Here is a 16640-nt window from a genome sequence, read left to right on the forward strand (position 1 = left end):
ATGAATTTCTGTGCACCTCTCCTCAGGCCCTACTTTGGCTCCACTTCTGCCTATGGCCCTCCCACACTGTGCTCAAACTCCATATGGATGCTGCCAGGACAATGTCACTGCTGCTCAGGGTGTGGGCTTGGCTGGCTGTCCCAGTGAGTACCTGAACCCAGCCCTGACCATGATCTAGTAGAGCTGTGCAGCTCCCATGACCGGCACTTTCTCCTCTTGTAGGCACCTGCCTTTGCAACCCACATGGCTCCTACAGTGGCACTTGTGACCCAGCCACAAGCCAGTGCTCCTGCCGACCAGGCGTGGGAGGCCTCAGATGTGATCGCTGTGAGCCTGGCTTTTGGAACTTCCGTGGCATTGTCACTGATGGACATAGTGGTTGTACTCGTGAGTAATGGGGCTCCAAGCACTCCTGCCTGGCCACCCCATCACTGCTCATGTCTTGGTCTGAGCAATACCTGGTAGGGCTCTGGGGCAGGTAGGCAAACCTGTGCAGGTACAAACCATAGATTCTTTTCTCCCACTCCCCCAGCCTGTAGCTGTGACCCTCGGGGTGCCGTGAGAGATGACTGTGAGCAGATGACTGGACTGTGTTCCTGTAGGCCTGGTGTGGCTGGTCCCAAGTGTGGGCAGTGTCCAGATGGTCAAGCCCTGGGCCATGCTGGCTGTGAAACAGGTGAGGGCAAGGGCTGCTGCTGACATTTGGACTCCCTGTGCTGAGGCTGGGAGTAACTGAGTTGGCTGGGATTTTTATGCCCACCCCAGATCCCATGACACCTATGACTTGTGCGGAGCTACACTGTGAATTTGGTGCCTCCTGCGTAGAGGAGGCTGGTTTTGCCCACTGTGTCTGCCCAACTCTCACATGTCCAGAGGTTAACTCTACCAAGGTAAGGAGTGAAGTAAGTAGAGAGTGATAGGGGTAAGGAGGCCTTTTCCCAAGCATTCTTTCCCTGTATCCCAGGTCTGTGGCTCAGATGGTATCACATATGGCAATGAATGCCAGCTGAAGACCATTGCCTGCCGCCAGGGTCTGGACATCTCCACTCAGAGTGTTGGCCCGTGCCAAGGTAAGGACCTGGATCAACCACCTAGAACAAAGCAGAAGAACCCTGACCCTGTCCTGACTCGAGCCCCTAACATCCTTTTTGCAGAGATTGTTGTTCCTGGGGCTTCTCCAACATCTGCATCCATGACCACTCCAAGGCATGTCCTGAGCAAGGCTCCTCCGTTCCCCCACAACAGCTTTCCTCTGGCTCCCAGCAGTACCGCTCATGATTGGCCCACCCCACTACCCACATCACCTCAGACCACAGTCAGCACCCCCAGGAGCACGGCATGGCCTGTGCTGACTGTCCCTCCAACAGCACCCTCTGATGTAACCAGTCTTGCCACATCAATCTTCAGCGAATCTGGCAGCAGCGATGGGAGTGGCGATGAGGAGCTGAGCGGAGATGAGGAGGCCAGTGGGGGCGGGTCTGGGGGTGAGCAGGGCCTCAGGGACATGTGGGCAGGTCTGAGGGTGATGTGGGGGCAGAGCCCAAGAGTGGCTCCTACCCAGGGCTATGCTTAGACTACATTTCCCCAGGACTTGAGCCCCCTGTGGGCAGCATTGTGGTGACCCATGGGCCACCCATCGAGAGGGCTTCCTGCTACAACTCACCTTTGGGCTGCTGCTCAGATGGCAAGACACCTTCACTGGACTCAGAAGGCTCCAACTGTCCTGGTAAGTGGACAGCAGGGAAAGGGATAAACTTGAGGAACAGCGTAGACATGTCAGGAGTACTGTCTTCACCCTGTGGCAGCAGGTTGGTATAAAGTTATGGTACTCTGGCTCCAGCACTTAAATGTGTAGGGGTTTAGAGATTTGGCACACACATGCACTCTGGTCTCAGCCATTGAATTGCATGTGTGCCAAGGACCCTATACCTAACCCATCTTTCTCCTTGCAAGCCAGCTTGGGGCACCTGCTCCTAGGAATTGCCTGGTAACTGACGCCAGCCCTACCCTGGGGTTCCCACTTACTAACCCCATGATCATCTGACTAACATCCCCTGCCCTGCACCCCACATGGCTTGCTGTGGGTCTTGCTTCTGTGGCTGCCTAGGAGGCTAGATGGCATTGGCAGGGCCTCACTGCCCCTCCCCCACAGCTACCAAGGCATTCCAGGGCGTGCTGGAGCTTGAGGGAGTCGAGGGACAGGAACTATTCTACACACCTGAGATGGCTGACCCCAAGTCTGAGTTGTTTGGGGAGACTGCAAGGAGCATTGAAAGCACGGTATGAGGTTTTGTGGAGTGTCTGTTTAGGATAGACCCAAATGACTGACTCAAGCGAATCAATCTTAACTGAGTTTAGACAGTACCTTGTGCCCTAACCCCTTACCTGCCCACAGCTGGATGACCTATTCCGGAATTCAGATGTTAAGAAGGACTTCTGGAGTGTCCATCTACGGGAACTGGGGCCTGGCAAATTAGTCCGTGCCATTGTGGATGTTCACTTCGACCCTAGTAAGCTCCTGTGCCCCTCATGGGAGATGATGGGTATAGACTACATGGGGCCAGGTCATACTTAGGACCCTCTCCTCTCCAGTCACAGCCTTCCAGGCCCTGGATGTGAGCCGGGCTCTGCTCCGACAGATCCAGGTATCCAGGCCATGGGCCCTGGCTGTGAGGAGGCCTCTGCAGGAGCATGTGCGATTCTTGGACTTTGGTGAGTGCCAGGTTAGGCCTCATCTTGCCTGTCCTCCGTTCCCTAGCCTCCATACCTCAAGAATATTTTGCATGCCCTGTGCCTTGCATACCTAACAGTTACTCTTCCCTGCAGACTGGTTTCCCACTTTCTTTACGGGAGCTGCAACAGGAGCTACAGCTGCTGTGGCAACAGCCAGAGCCACCACTGTGAGCCGACTGCCTGCCTCTTCTGTCACCGTACGAGCCTACCCCAGTCACACCAGCCGGCCTGTTGGCAGAACTACAGCACCACTAACTACACGCCGGCCACCCACCACTGCCCCCAGCATTGACCGTCCTCAGACCCCAAAGCCCTGTGATTCCCAACCTTGCCTCCATGGAGGTACCTGCCAGGACCAGGATTCGGGCAAGGGCTTCACCTGCAGCTGCACTGCAGGCAGGGGTGGCACTGTCTGTGAGGAAGGTAAGGTGACTCAATGCTGGAGGGTTTGGGGATTTAGCCAGAGGTTATAGCAGGGTCACAGGCACTCCTCTACCTCAGATCTGTCTGTTTGGTTTCCTGCAGTACAACTCCCCGCTGTGCCGGCTTTTGAGGGCCACTCCTTCTTGGTCTTCCCCACCCTCCGGGCCTATCACACGCTGCGTCTGGCACTGGAATTCCGAACACTGGGGACAGAGGGATTGCTGCTCTATAATGGCAATACACGTGGCAAGGACTTCCTGGCTCTGGCTCTGCTGGATGGACATGTACAGTTCAGGTGGGCATTGGGGATGGGGTAGTACATGGGCATGGCTTGTGTAGGTCAGATGGACTGTATGGTGGCAGAGACCAACCAGACCTTCTGAAGTTAAGGGGTGAAGACCGTGATGGGCCATGGGTGAGGTGAGGTAGGCCTGGTTTGTGGTAGGCCTGGACCAACCTCCTAAGCACCTGCTACCATGTCTAGGTTCGACACAGGCTCAGGGCCTGCAGTGCTAACCAGCTTAGTGCCAGTGCAACCAGGACGGTGGCATCGCCTAGAACTGTCACGGCATTGGCGGCAGGGCACACTTTCTGTGGATGGCGAGACTCCTGTTGTGGGTGAAAGTCCCAGCGGCACCGATGGACTCAACTTGGACATGAACCTCTATGTGGGTGGTGTCCCAGAAGAACAGGTTGCCATGTAAGCAAGAATAGGCTGGGACTAGCTGGGCACTGGTCTCTGACGCTGGGTAACAAATGATGGGTAATAGGGGAATGGGTGTGGGTGGCAGCTTTAACTTTGACCTCAACCCAGCCTCTGACCCTTTTTGCTGTGCTATCTGTGGTAGCATGCCTTTGATGGAACCTCTGAAGATGGCTATCCCTGACCTTCAACCCAGGACCTTGAACCTCATCCCCATCATTTGATTCTGTCTTGTTATTGAACTGGCCACCCTGTGAACACAACAGGGGCACCCTTGATTCCTAGCCCTAGTTTATGGGCCATGTTAGTAATACAACTGATTGTGAGAGGATGCCTCTGACTCTGACCCCTCCTGGTATCAGGGTGCTTGATCGGACCTCTGTGGGTATCGGCCTGAAAGGATGCATTCGCATGCTGGACATCAACAACCAGCAGCTGGAGCTTAGCAACTGGCAGGGGGCTGTGGTCCAGAGCTCTGGTGTGGGAGAATGTGGAGACCATCCCTGCTTGCCTAGCCCCTGCCATGGTGGGGCCCTGTGCCAGGCACTGGAGGCTGGCATGTTCCTCTGTCAGTGCCCACCTGGCCGCTATGGTGAGAACTAGCCTGGTGACTGGGAAGGAATCTAGGTATTGTGGGAAGAGTCTCATGTTTCCTGGAACCCCTACCTGATTTCCTCTCAGGCCCGACTTGTGCAGATGAAAAGAGCCCCTGCCAGCCGAACCCCTGCCATGGGGCAGCCCCCTGCCGTGTGCTTTCTAGGGGCGGGGCCAAGTGTGAGTGCCCTCTGGGACGCAGTGGTACCTTCTGCCAGACAGGTAGGGTCAAAGAACTGCTGGGGAGTCTGGTATATATCTAGTTAGGGTTGTATTTTATCTTTAGACATAGTAGTAGAGAACCAGGGCCTGCAATTCTATTTGACATTTGTTTGGCCCTTCATAGTCCTGGAGACTGCTGGCTCCCGGCCCTTCCTGGCTGACTTTAATGGCTTCTCCTACCTGGAACTAAAAGGCTTGCACACCTTCGAGAGAGACCTAGGGTTAGTAGAACAGGAGGATTAAGGGAAGGGAGCCAGCCTGATGGGGAGACAATGACATATTCCCACAACCCCACATGATCCCAGGGAGAAGATGGCACTGGAGATGGTGTTCTTGGCTCGTGGGCCAAGCGGCTTACTCCTCTACAATGGGCAAAAGACAGATGGCAAGGGGGACTTTGTGTCCCTGGCCCTGCATAACCAGCACTTGGAGTTCCGCTATGACCTTGGCAAGGGGGCTGCAATCATCAGGTGGGCATATGGGAGCTAGACTGGGGATTAACCAGGGCTCTAGACATTTTGCATAGAAAATAAGGACCTGAAGGACTACCCTGAGTTTGGGATGACAGTGTATATGCCAGGGGTATATGACAGTGTCATTTGGGGTGAGCAGAGCCCAGAGCCTACTTATACCTTTTTGCAGGAGCAAGGAGCCCATAGCCCTGGGTACCTGGATCAGGGTATTCCTGGAACGAAATGGCCGAAAGGGTGCCCTTCGAGTGGGTGATGGGCCCCGTGTGCTAGGGGAGTCTCCGGTGAGTGTCCAGGGCATGAGGAAGTTCCAGGAAGACCTCCCCTACCCTATTCCCACCACTTCCCTTCCTCTTCCCTGGGGGCTTCATAGACCCTGATAGCCACCTCTCACAGAACTGTTTTCTCTGCCCCGTGCCTCGGTCTGTCTCCTTTCTGCCCCCACTGCTCTCTGGCTCTTGCTCTGCAACCCCCCCACCTGCTCTCCGGATGTCAGAAATCCCGCAAGGTATTGTTGTTGGCTTCTTACCCAATTCAACTTATCATCTCTTGTACCCATTCCTAGAGTAGCCCTTTCCCACTAAGGCCCATGTCTGCCATTTCTATGTGATTAATGCTGCCTCCTAGATAGTGAGGGGTGGATGTGGGTCATCAAACAATTGGGCGTATTGACCTGGCTCAGTGCTATCATATGTGACCTTTTCCTCCGTGCCTCCCATAGGTGCCGCACACCATGCTCAACCTCAAGGAGCCCCTCTATGTTGGGGGAGCTCCTGACTTCAGCAAGCTGGCCCGAGGGGCTGCAGTGTCCTCTGGCTTCAACGGTGCCATTCAGCTGGTAGGGGGTCAGACACCAAGCAGGGTGGAGAAGGGCCATTATATGTGGGTACTCTGTCCCAGGTGAGGGTGTCTCTTCAGAGAAGATAGCAGTGTGACTAAGCTGCTGTCTTCTCTCTCCTCAGGTTTCTCTGAGAGGCCACCAGCTGCTGACTCAAGAGCATGTGTTGCGGGCAGTGGATGTCTCACCCTTTGCAGACCACCCTTGTGCCCAGGCCTCGGGCAACCCCTGCCTTAATGGGGGCTCCTGTGTCCCGAGGGAAGCCACTTATGAATGCCAGTGTCCCGGGGGCTTCTCGGGGCTGCACTGCGAGAAGGGTGAGCACTGTCAGCCCAGGGCTGAGACTTGACGTGACCTGGAGATCTCACCTGAGGCCCATTTCATCCCATCTGTCTCCCAGGGCTAGTTGAGAAGTCAGTGGGGGACCTAGAAACACTGGCCTTTGATGGGCGGACCTACATCGAATACCTCAATGCCGTGATTGAGAGGTAACATGCAGTCAGGAGCCAGACACTCCCTCTCCCCTCAGCTGTCTTGTCTGGTCCTGTCTGTGCATGCCATGCAGAGTATGGGTGTAGATTTTCCTTATCCCTCTCTGGCCAGGAGGGAAGGCCTGGAATCTGCCCTACCCCCTTCATTCTCACTATCTCTGTCTTTTTGTTTGCAAGCGAGCTGACCAATGAGATCCCAGCGTAAGTAGGCCCTCGGCTCTGCTCAAACCTTAGCACTCACTCATGTCCATGCTTTGCTCCTAGCATTACAGTCTTGAGCCCTACTAAAGAAGGAATCTCTACCCTGGATGCAGGATGGGGTTGGGGCCTGTTTATATACCGTCAGGCTCAGCTTCCTACCTTGGAAGTGGTCAGTCCTCTTCCCGGATACACCTGCCAAGGGCCATCACCCACACCACTGAGGTTCCATTGCAAGTGTGATTTGTGCTTATGTATACGTGTTTCTGTGTGTAGGTATGTGCTTAGGTGTGTATCTGATTTGTGGGTATATGTGTATGTATTATCTCTACATATGCCCCTATGTGCATGCAACATGCAGTTTGTGTAGATGTGTGTACACGTATGCAGGTGTGTGTGTATACTGACAAGGTCATGTATGTGCTAGGGCATCTCCAGGGTTGCTGCCATCAGAAGAGCCATTCCATATCACCAATGCCTCCTTGAACTACCCACCAGGGCAGATCCCCAACATATGTGTTATAGGGTTCACTGCCAAAAGCCCTTTGTGGGAAGGGCATTGATACTCTGGAGTTATGCTTGCTCTTCCTCTCATCTACACATTCTGACAAAGGGGATTTTGGCCTGCATTCAGCCTGTCTTGTCTCCTGCTTACTGCTTCCCTCTCTTCTGCTTCTAAGCCCTGAAACTCTGGATTCCCGGGCGCTTTTCAGGTAAGCACATGGCAGTACCTGAGAAATCCGAACATTACCTTGCCATGTGCCTGCCTCTTGTCTGCCACTTCTTTGATCAGCTCTATCTATTGACCATCTCTCCTTTGTTCCACTGTTGGTGTTGCCCCTGCCCACCCAGATGCTTGGGTCTGATCACCAGCTTCTGGTCTCTATGATAGCTGCTCAAGCTTTCGTGCTGTAACAACACCCACCCCTACCCAACTCCATTACCTACCAACCTGGACACCCTTGAACCATCCTTTCATTTTCCAGTGAGAAGGCACTACAGAGCAACCACTTTGAACTGAGCTTACGCACTGAGGCCACTCAGGGGCTAGTGCTGTGGATCGGCAAGGCCACAGAACGTGCAGACTACATGGCTCTGGCCATTGTGGATGGACACCTGCAGCTGAGCTATGACCTAGGTTCCCAGCCAGTTGTGCTGCGCTCCACTGTGAAGGTCAACACCAACCGCTGGCTTCAAGTCAGGGCTCACAGGTCAGTGGAGCCCATTGAGAACAGTAGTAGGTAGCGGCAGAGCTTATTACCTGGGTCATACCCAGTCACTCATGGTCACTAGCAGCCTGACTCAAGGTCTGTTAGTGAGAAAGGGAAGAGGAAGCAGCAAGAAGACACAGGAGAAACAATCATCACTGGCCCCCAGGATAACATATAGTATTCCCAGGGTGTAGTACCTACAAGGCACATAAGGAATTGTGGGGCCTAGGTCCTAGAAGAGGTAGGGAGGAAGTTCTTGACAGCTTTGTTCTACCTGTCCCCTAGGGAGCAGAGGGAAGGTTCCCTTCAGGTGGGCAATGAAGCCCCTGTGACTGGCTCTTCTCCGTTGGGTTCCACACAACTGGACACAGATGGAGCCCTGTGGCTTGGTGAGTGTTTGGAGCTGGCCAGAGGAGGGGACGTCTAAGGGTCTCAAACTATCTGATGGATAGACTATCCTAGAGCTGACACCTGAAGCTGCCCCATCTGGATAGCAGATGGGCAGGGCAGGACAGCATCCTCTTCTTCATTAGCCCTCAAGATCTTAGGCCACAGGAATCTGTGCACATGTGTAGCACACCCACTGGTATTCAGGTGCTGGTGGGCCTCTTATGTTGGTGTCACTGCCTGCTTATCTGCTGTCTGTTCTGTAGGAGGTCTGCAGAAGCTTCCTGTGGGCCAGGCTCTACCCAAGGCCTATGGCACAGGTTTTGTGGGCTGTCTGCGCGACGTGGTTGTGGGCCATCGGCAGCTGCACCTGCTGGAGGACGCTGTCACCAAACCAGAGCTAAGGCCCTGCCCCACTCCCTGAGCTGCCACCAGAGCTACCACCCTCCTACTGTAATTATTTTCTATTTTTGTAAACTTGTTGCATTTTTATATGATTTTCTTGCCTGCACGATGGCCAGAAGGACTGCTGGCCTGGCCCCCCTTCCGTCCAGGCAGCTGTGCTGCAAAGACAAAGTGGTGCTGAGGGACTCTTATGTAGACCATGGCACCCTAGAGCCCTGGGTTTTGAAGGCAGCCTTAGGACACACTCCTCTACCTAAGGTGTCATGCCTCAGCCCCTTGCACTGTATGTCCCTCCCTACCTGTCCATTTGTATTGGTCCTTTGGGTCTCCTGGCCCATTGGCAAGCCCTGTTCACGTGTTATTAATTTGTTATTGGATGAGAACTGTGTCCCTGAGTAGGAGGGGGCTGTTGGAGTTGAAGGGACCCTTCATTACAGCAAGTACCATTGGGTCCTTTGGAGGTTCCCACTTGAACTGCTCTCCTACAAGTGCCGAGGACCAGCCACACCCAGGCTAGCCTGGACCCCTAGTGCTCCCTGTGCCAATACTGTGATTTAGAAAAATTGAAAATATTGGGGCATCATTTTATTTCCCCAAATGTGTCTGCCTGTCCCAAGGGGCTAGAAACAAAAGCCAGGCACCATCTAAGTTATCCTGACTGACCCTCAGCCGGCCTTATCCACCTACCCAGCCACCCTGGACAAAGTCAGCCTTTCTCCAAACACCAGGCCATTCAGGAGCCCCTAAGAGGAAGTGGGTCACTATGGAATGTGATTGACCTCTGCTACTTATCTGCCTGAGCAGCCAGCTGCATTTGTCTCTCACAGGATATCTAAGCCAGACTCCTAACCATATTCTTTAAGCATTGATTTTACTGGATTTCTGATGTGGAAGTGTGGTCATTCCTGTTTTAACTCACAGCAACCCTTAATTGGTCTAATGTGAGGACAACACTCAGTTGGTCCATTGTAATAGTGGTCATCCTTGTCTGAGTGACAGTTTCTGTCCATTATCCAGCCAAAGGAAGTTACAGGAGTGGCAGAGGTGTCTATAGAGTCAAAAATGCCTTAAACTGCAGCAACCATCTGTTTCTCCGCTCCCTGTCGTTAATATCCAGCACAATCATCTGGGGAGACAGACTAGACAAATCTGGGGTGGGAAGAGCCTGACCTTCTTCCCGCTTTGGTGGTCCAAGGCTGGAGGGAGCTGCATGGTGTCTTGTTACTAACTCCAGTATGTGTCCATGTCAAATACCATGAAATAAAGTCTGAAAACCTTAAAACAGAGACCATGTTTGTACTTACCAGCCTGGTGGCTTCTTGCTCAGATTCATGAGCCACAAACTTTAAGCTCTCCTGTTTCTGGGTGGAGAAAGTAGAATCTGAACTAGGAATTAGCTCATTTTGGCTGAGATGCCTTATGTGTTGAACATGCACACTGCTAGAAACAGGGCAGGGGCGCGAAAGCTAACTCAGAAAGTACTATCCTTGGACGACAAAGCTGCAGTGTGTCTCTGTTGCATATATGAATCTGAATATAAGGAAGAAAGATAGTGATTGCACTGGGGATAAAACCAGGTGAATGGGATGAGAATGCCTTGGTGGAAATATATGAGCCAAAATAGTAGGCAGGCAGCCCCTTTATCTGGCTCAGATGTGTACGGTGGGAGACACTAACTAGGAAGCCCTGAGAAGGAAATTATAAACAATCACTGGCATCTCCAAAAATGTATTAGTAGAAACTCTGAAAGATATTGAGGCTCCCCCTAAGAACAGGGAAAAAAAAAGGTTGTACAGTTGGCTCAGTGGTTCCTTGTGACTTATATTTAAAAGTATGCTATTCTGAATTTGTGTTAGTAAAATCTGCCTTAGTCAGTGTTCTGTTGCTGTGAAAAGACACTATGACCACAGTGTCTTAGGGTTTTTATTGCTATAAGAGATGTCTTAGTTAGGGTTTCTATTGCTATGAAGAAACACCATGACCACAGCAACTCTTATAAAGAAAAACATTTAATCGGGACTGACTTACAGTTTCAGAGTCCATTATCATCATGCCAGGAAGCATGGTGGCATGCAGACAAACAGGGTATTGGAGAAGGAACTAAGAGTTCTATATCTTGATACACAGGAAGTAGGAAGAGGCAGTCACACTAGGCCTGGGCTTAAACATCTGAGACCTCAAAACCTGCCCTAGTGACATACCTCCAACTCCAACAAGACCATACCTTCTAATAGTGCCACTCTCTATGGGCCTATTTGCTCTGTAGACCAGACTCGCCTCAAACTCAGAGATCTGCCTCCTGAGGACTGGGGTTAAATGTGTGCACCACTAGCACCCAGCCAGAGCAACTTCTACAAGAAAAAGCAATTAATTGGGGCTGGCTTACAGTTTCAGAAGTTTAGTCCATTATCATCATGGTGGCGAGTATGGTGGCATGTAGGCAGACGTGCTGGAGAGGGAGCTGAGAGTTCTACATCTGGACTCAGACATTAGGAAGAGAGAGGCACTGGGCTTGCCTTGGGCTTATGAAACCTCAAATCCCATTTCCAGTGATATGATACACTTCTTCCAACAAGGCCACACCTTCCAATTCTTCTCAAACAGTTCCTGTCCCTGATAACTAAGCATTCAAATTTATGTGCCTGTGGTGGTCATTCTTCATTCTCTGGCTTTTCTTTTTTTTTTTTTTTTTTTTTTTTTTTTTTCTTCTTTTGGTTTTTCGAGAGTGTTTCTCTGTGTAGCCTTAGCTGTCCTGGAATCACTTTGTAGACCAGGCTGGCTTGGACTCACAAAGATCTGCCTGCCTCTGCCTTGTGAGTGCTGAAATTACAGGCATGCACCACCTCCACTGGCTGGCTGGTTGTTCTTCATTCTTATTCACCACTATCACAAAAAACTGGAGGCCAGTGAAATGACTCAACGGGTAAAAGTGCTTGTCATGCAATCCTGACAGCCTAAATTTAACACCTAGAACATACCTAAAAGTGGACAGAGAGAAACAACTCTATAAAGTTGTTCTTTTATCACATGGGGCAGAGGTGTACACACACATACACACACACACACACACACACACACACACACACAATACTAATAATAATAATAACTGAAACAAACCTCCTATATAGCTAGACATGGTGACATACATTTTTAATCTCAGGAGATAAAGACAGGCAGATCTTTGAATTTGAGGCCAGCCTGAACTAAATAGCAAATTCCAGGCCAGCTATAGCTGAACAATGAGAACTTATCTCAAAACATATAACAACAAACAAAAAATAGTTGTAAACTCACTCAGGAGCCTATAAATCCATGAGTCTGTGAATATTCACAGTCCTGTTCCCTCATCAAGTGTCCTTGGCATTGCAGCCAGTGTCAGAAACTCAGAATGGGCAGAAAGGCCACTACTATAGCAAGTGCTAAGAGCATCAGGTTGCAGTATAGATCAGGGCACTTGACTGTCTTAATCTTTTGCAAGTTAGAGAACTGAAGTTTGGTTCAGCCCCTACCAGAATACAATAGACCCGAGGTCCCTCCGCCAAGAACAACATGAGTCAGTGCCCTGCTGTTTAGACAGGAGTCTTGGGCAAGTCGGGTAGTACATCTAGGCTAGACTGCTGGGAAAACTACTTGAGGAGGGACCCTGAGGTATGGCAAGGTGGGGTACAGGCTTCAGAAGGTAGTGAGCAGGTTGGAAGCAGGGGTTGGAGAGTATACACGCATTCATAGTGTGCTGGGAAGTAAAGGAGACTAGAAGGAAAAGCTAGCCTAGAAGGCTAGGAAAGGAGATGTTCTCTAAGAAATGTCACTATGGTTGGTGAATTTGCAGGTTTCTTTGAGTGTGACATGACTCCAGGTGATTTTTTTTTCTTCCATTTTTGGTTTTGTTTTGTTTTTTCGAGACAAGGTGTCTCTGTGTAATAACGTTGGCTGTCCTGGAACTGGTTTTGTAGGCCAGATTGGCCTCAAACTCACAAAGATGCTTCTCTCTCTGAGTAATGGGATTAAAGGCATGCACTACCATGCCTGGCCTTTTTTTTTTTTTTTTTTTTTTTTTTTTTTTTCTTTTTTTTAAATGTGCATTGGTGCTTTGCCTTCATGTATGCCTGTGTGAGGGTGTCAGAATCCCTGGAACAGGAGTTACAGATAATTGTAAGCTGCCATATGGGTGCTGGATTGAACCTGGGTTTTCTGGAAGCATCCAGCATTAACTGCTGAGTCATCTCTCCAGCTCTTGCTTCCCCAGGCCCTAAGTGATTTCTAAGAGAGAAAGATATAACAGCAAGGAATTTACTCTCCATGATTGTGTGGGGATGTAAGATCTGAAGCTGGTAGCAGGACTATGAGAGGTTAACAATTACAGGAGGAGCCTCAAATATGAGGGGTGGGGGGAATCTATGTTCATCAAGCTTATTGTGCAAGGGAGGTGGTGAGCAGGTTAAGGGTCATTCCAGATGTAGAGTCCACTAGTGTCTTCACTCTCTTAAGACTGGGAACCTGTATACCTCTCTTTATTCAAAAGTTGGAGCCAAATACCTCTGATTCCAAACACCTCACAGAGCCAGAGGTAAGCAGATCTCTGCTGGTTCAAGGCCAGCCTGGTCTGTAATATATGAAGTTTCAGGCCATTCAGGGCTATATAATAAAAACATGTCCCCCAAAAAGGGGTTGAGGGTGAGGAAGTTAAGAGCATTTGTCGCTCTTGCACAGGACCAGGGTTTGGTTCCTAGCACCCAGATGGTGGCTCACAGTCTTCCTTAACTCCAGTTTCAGATGATCGACTGCACTCTTCAGACATTCAGGACACCAGGCATGCATGTGGTATACATATGTACATGCAACAAAAACACTCAACAAATAACCCCAGCATTTAGGAGACAGGCAGGCAGAGTTCTGAGAGTTCAAGGCTAGCCTGGTCTGCAAAGTAAGTTCCAGGACAGCCAGAGCTACATAATGAGACCCTGTTTAAAACAAACAAAAATAGGGGTAGGTGGAAAGATGGCTCAGTGGTTATGAGTATTTGCTGTTCTTCCAGAGGACTGGAGTTGTGTCCAGCACCCATATCAGAGGGCTTATAGCCACCTGTTACTACAGCTCCAGATGATTGGATGTTCTCTTCTGGCCTCTAAGTTTGTAAGTTTGAATATAACATTCAAACTTATAAAAGTCTCACAGTCTTTAAAAGTTCAATCTCTAAATATCCAAAGTTGCTAAAACTCCAAAATCCCTGTAAAACTTAAAAAAATTCTTAAAAACTCAGTGTCTCAACTGTGGACTTCTATAAAATAAGTTTAATATTTTCTTACTTCAAGAAGAAAGAACCAGAGTACAGCCACAATCAAATTAAAGCAAAGCCAAACTTGAATAGTGTTGAGTTCAGTGCCTGACTTCAGGGGCCCACTCATGGGCTCCAAAGGGCCTGAGCAGCTAGCTCTACTTCTCAGGCCTGCCATCCATAGCACACCAGCTTCACTCCAGCCTGTTATCTTTGGTGGGTATCCCAGGGTACTGGCATCTCAAAAATGCCAGAGTTTTCTGCTGCAACTGGGCTGTTCTTTTACTAATAGCCTCCCATGAGCTCTCTTCAAGGACTCCAGCCCTCCCACACAGTGCCAAGCCTCTACTATTCTCCCTGACCCCTTCCCTCATGCCTTCAAAACCAATACCCCCTTGGAGACTCTTCCTCATTACCAGCATAAGATATAGCATTGGCTGTCTCTGGACCACAGCCTCCATGTGCTGATCCTGAGATACATTTTCCAGAAGATTCTGCCTCAGTGGTGTTGGTCTCTTGTTAATCATAGCTGATTCTCCAGTCCCAGCTGACCAGCATTTATTAGCTCAGAAAAGCAAAGGTTTTACTCCAGTGGTGCTGGTCTCTAGTTAATCACGCCTGATTCTTTAGTCCCAACTGACCAGACCAACAAATTCTTAATTCAAAATATTACTTGACAGGCCTCCAGCATCTGCACTACTCTCAGCATTATCTCTAAGTTTTCACAACAGCTCATTGACTTCTGAAAACACAACGGCTATTCTAGAAGTTCTTCCACAATCCTCTCAAAAACATGAGATCAGGTCTATTACAGCAGTATACCACAATTCCGGTACCAGTTTCTATTACTATGATAAACACCAGTATTGCAGCCAGCACATCTGTGGGCACCATAGGGACCTGAAAAGACAATGGTAGACCCTAGGTTCACATCAAGAATGAACAAGGGAAGCTGTGGTGGTTTGACAGGTGAGTGGCAGTGGGAGATGCTCTTTGCCGAAGCACACACAGCAAAGGCATCACTGTTGTACCATCCAACAATCAGGCCTGGGAGAAGTTAGCACACTACTGTGCTAATTTCTGCTCCATACAAGAGCTCCGAAATAGGTCCATACATTTTAATCAGAAATAAGATGAGGAAAAAAAAAATCACATTGGGGAAACCACCAGGATTCTTACATGCTTGGTGGTGTGTATCCTGCGATCTCTATTATGCAGCTCTAGAGACTGCTAAGAACACCCAAACAAAGCAAAAGCTTTCTACAATTATAGTGCTGCAGAAGCTCCCAGCCTCATGCAAGGAAACATGCCTCTAGGAGATGGCATACCAGTAATCCACCAGGGTTCTTTCAGCCTTTTATGTCACCTACGTACCCTGGAGGTCTAGGGTCCCCTTTGAGGGTAACTAATTAGGTGCTTGGAGGTGTCCCAGGACTTCAGCTCTTGCTCCCCAGCAGAATGGACCCACATAACTACAAGGACATTCAAACGTGTGTGTGGGTAAAGGCAGAAGATGACTCCTGCAAGAGGAATGGTGCCTCTAGGGCTACAGAACTATGGAGATGAAATGAGACCTGTGCTGAATACTTTAGGTGACCTTGGAATGCATGGAATGAACATGGGCCTAGATGGTGGTAAATCTTGGCCAAACTCAACAAATGACAATTTAATACCATACTCCTCAGTGTCTCCTGGGAATTAAGTAGGTCTTCCAGGGTGTACAGGGCCACAAGGAACACCCATCATGCTTAGCGCAGAGGAATCAATTAACTCCAGAGATAACATATATACTTTAATGAATGCAGTACCTTCTGGGCCTAACATCTAATTTTCCTTTTGGGTTCGATGGTCTCATGGGTGGATTAGAAAGCATGGAGTCCCATCATATGCGTGGCTCTTGAAAGTCAGGAGACATGGACAGTATTTCCAAGAATCCTACAAATAATGTGATACTGAGTAACCAAGGGGCAATATTGAAATGAGGGAAAATGTTTTTTTTTTCCCAACAATATTTTTATTAATTATTGGGAGTTTCACGTAATGCACTCCTATCACACTTCCCAGTCCTCTCAGGTAGGCCCCCAACCATGTGACCGCCCCCCCTAATAACAGGTCCATCCAATTTGTGTTGCCCATGTCAAATTCTCAGGGGTCAGCCCCTTAGAAAAAACTGAGTCCCTCCCCACCCCTGCCAGAAGCCATCAGTTGTACACCTCAACATCCATATTACAATTTTCCAGTATTCTCTTCAATTGCTTCCTGTCTAGGCTGTTGCTTTTTTTTGGGGGGGGGGGGTTTACACAGAAACCTATGTCTCTTTTTCTCAACTCTGAGTCTGCAGTGAATACTACTGCAAAAGAAGTTTCCTTGCCCTTTATAGTCAGTGGGAACACAGATGGGGACTTCTGCATGGCCTCCAGTGTCAGCATGTGCCACAGACCTCAGCATGGTCTTCTATAGCAGTACACACCACGGACAGGACATCAGCACAGCCCTCTGTGATAGCATGGCCGCAAACACCATCATAGCCCTCAGCAGCAGCATGGGCCATCGACGTCAACATGGCATCCAGGACAACACAGGCCATGGACACCAGTGTGGGTCCTGCCAGCAGCCCAACCCATGGACATCAACATGGCTTCAGGCTGCAGTACAGACCACAGACACCTTCATGGTCCTCAGTGGCAGCA

The 16640-nt window shown here is 49.9% G+C and overlaps 1 protein-coding gene and 1 pseudogene across 8 annotated transcripts in view; both read left to right on the forward strand.

Annotated features, from left to right (window-relative positions):
* The window catches only part of Agrn (agrin), a 29552-nt gene extending 19595 nt beyond the window's left edge, over nucleotides 1-9957 (forward strand). The window contains exons 13-39 of one of the 8 annotated variants that reach the window (XM_055615343.1): nucleotides 27-143; nucleotides 223-387; nucleotides 533-676; nucleotides 766-890; nucleotides 965-1070; nucleotides 1155-1484; nucleotides 1589-1726; nucleotides 2153-2280; nucleotides 2396-2510; nucleotides 2593-2712; nucleotides 2827-3156; nucleotides 3235-3451; nucleotides 3641-3856; nucleotides 4222-4451; nucleotides 4541-4675; nucleotides 4800-4896; nucleotides 4981-5145; nucleotides 5318-5429; nucleotides 5642-5653; nucleotides 5867-5983; nucleotides 6108-6300; nucleotides 6384-6471; nucleotides 6652-6675; nucleotides 7353-7385; nucleotides 7659-7883; nucleotides 8169-8272; nucleotides 8537-9957. In XM_055615343.1, the coding sequence (XP_055471318.1) occupies nucleotides 27-143; nucleotides 223-387; nucleotides 533-676; nucleotides 766-890; nucleotides 965-1070; nucleotides 1155-1484; nucleotides 1589-1726; nucleotides 2153-2280; nucleotides 2396-2510; nucleotides 2593-2712; nucleotides 2827-3156; nucleotides 3235-3451; nucleotides 3641-3856; nucleotides 4222-4451; nucleotides 4541-4675; nucleotides 4800-4896; nucleotides 4981-5145; nucleotides 5318-5429; nucleotides 5642-5653; nucleotides 5867-5983; nucleotides 6108-6300; nucleotides 6384-6471; nucleotides 6652-6675; nucleotides 7353-7385; nucleotides 7659-7883; nucleotides 8169-8272; nucleotides 8537-8694 (3944 nt within the window). In that variant the 3' untranslated portion in view covers nucleotides 8695-9957. The remainder of the gene's footprint in view (nucleotides 1-26; nucleotides 144-222; nucleotides 388-532; nucleotides 677-765; nucleotides 891-964; nucleotides 1071-1154; nucleotides 1485-1588; nucleotides 1727-2152; nucleotides 2281-2395; nucleotides 2511-2592; nucleotides 2713-2826; nucleotides 3157-3234; nucleotides 3452-3640; nucleotides 3857-4221; nucleotides 4452-4540; nucleotides 4676-4799; nucleotides 4897-4980; nucleotides 5146-5317; nucleotides 5430-5641; nucleotides 5654-5866; nucleotides 5984-6107; nucleotides 6301-6383; nucleotides 6472-6651; nucleotides 6676-7352; nucleotides 7386-7658; nucleotides 7884-8168; nucleotides 8273-8536) is intronic. The other 7 variants (XM_055615345.1, XM_055615346.1, XM_055615344.1 and 4 more) reach the window with 7 other exon arrangements.
* A 2368-nt stretch (nucleotides 9958-12325) lies between these two features.
* Nucleotides 12326-15932, forward strand: LOC129682631 (single-stranded DNA-binding protein 2-like; annotated as a pseudogene).
* The last annotated feature ends 708 nt before the right edge of the window (nucleotides 15933-16640 follow it).

This window comes from Psammomys obesus, unplaced genomic scaffold, assembly GCF_907164565.1.
Source record: "Psammomys obesus unplaced genomic scaffold, mPsaObe1.curated_primary_1811, whole genome shotgun sequence".
NCBI lineage: Eukaryota > Metazoa > Chordata > Mammalia > Rodentia > Muridae > Psammomys > Psammomys obesus.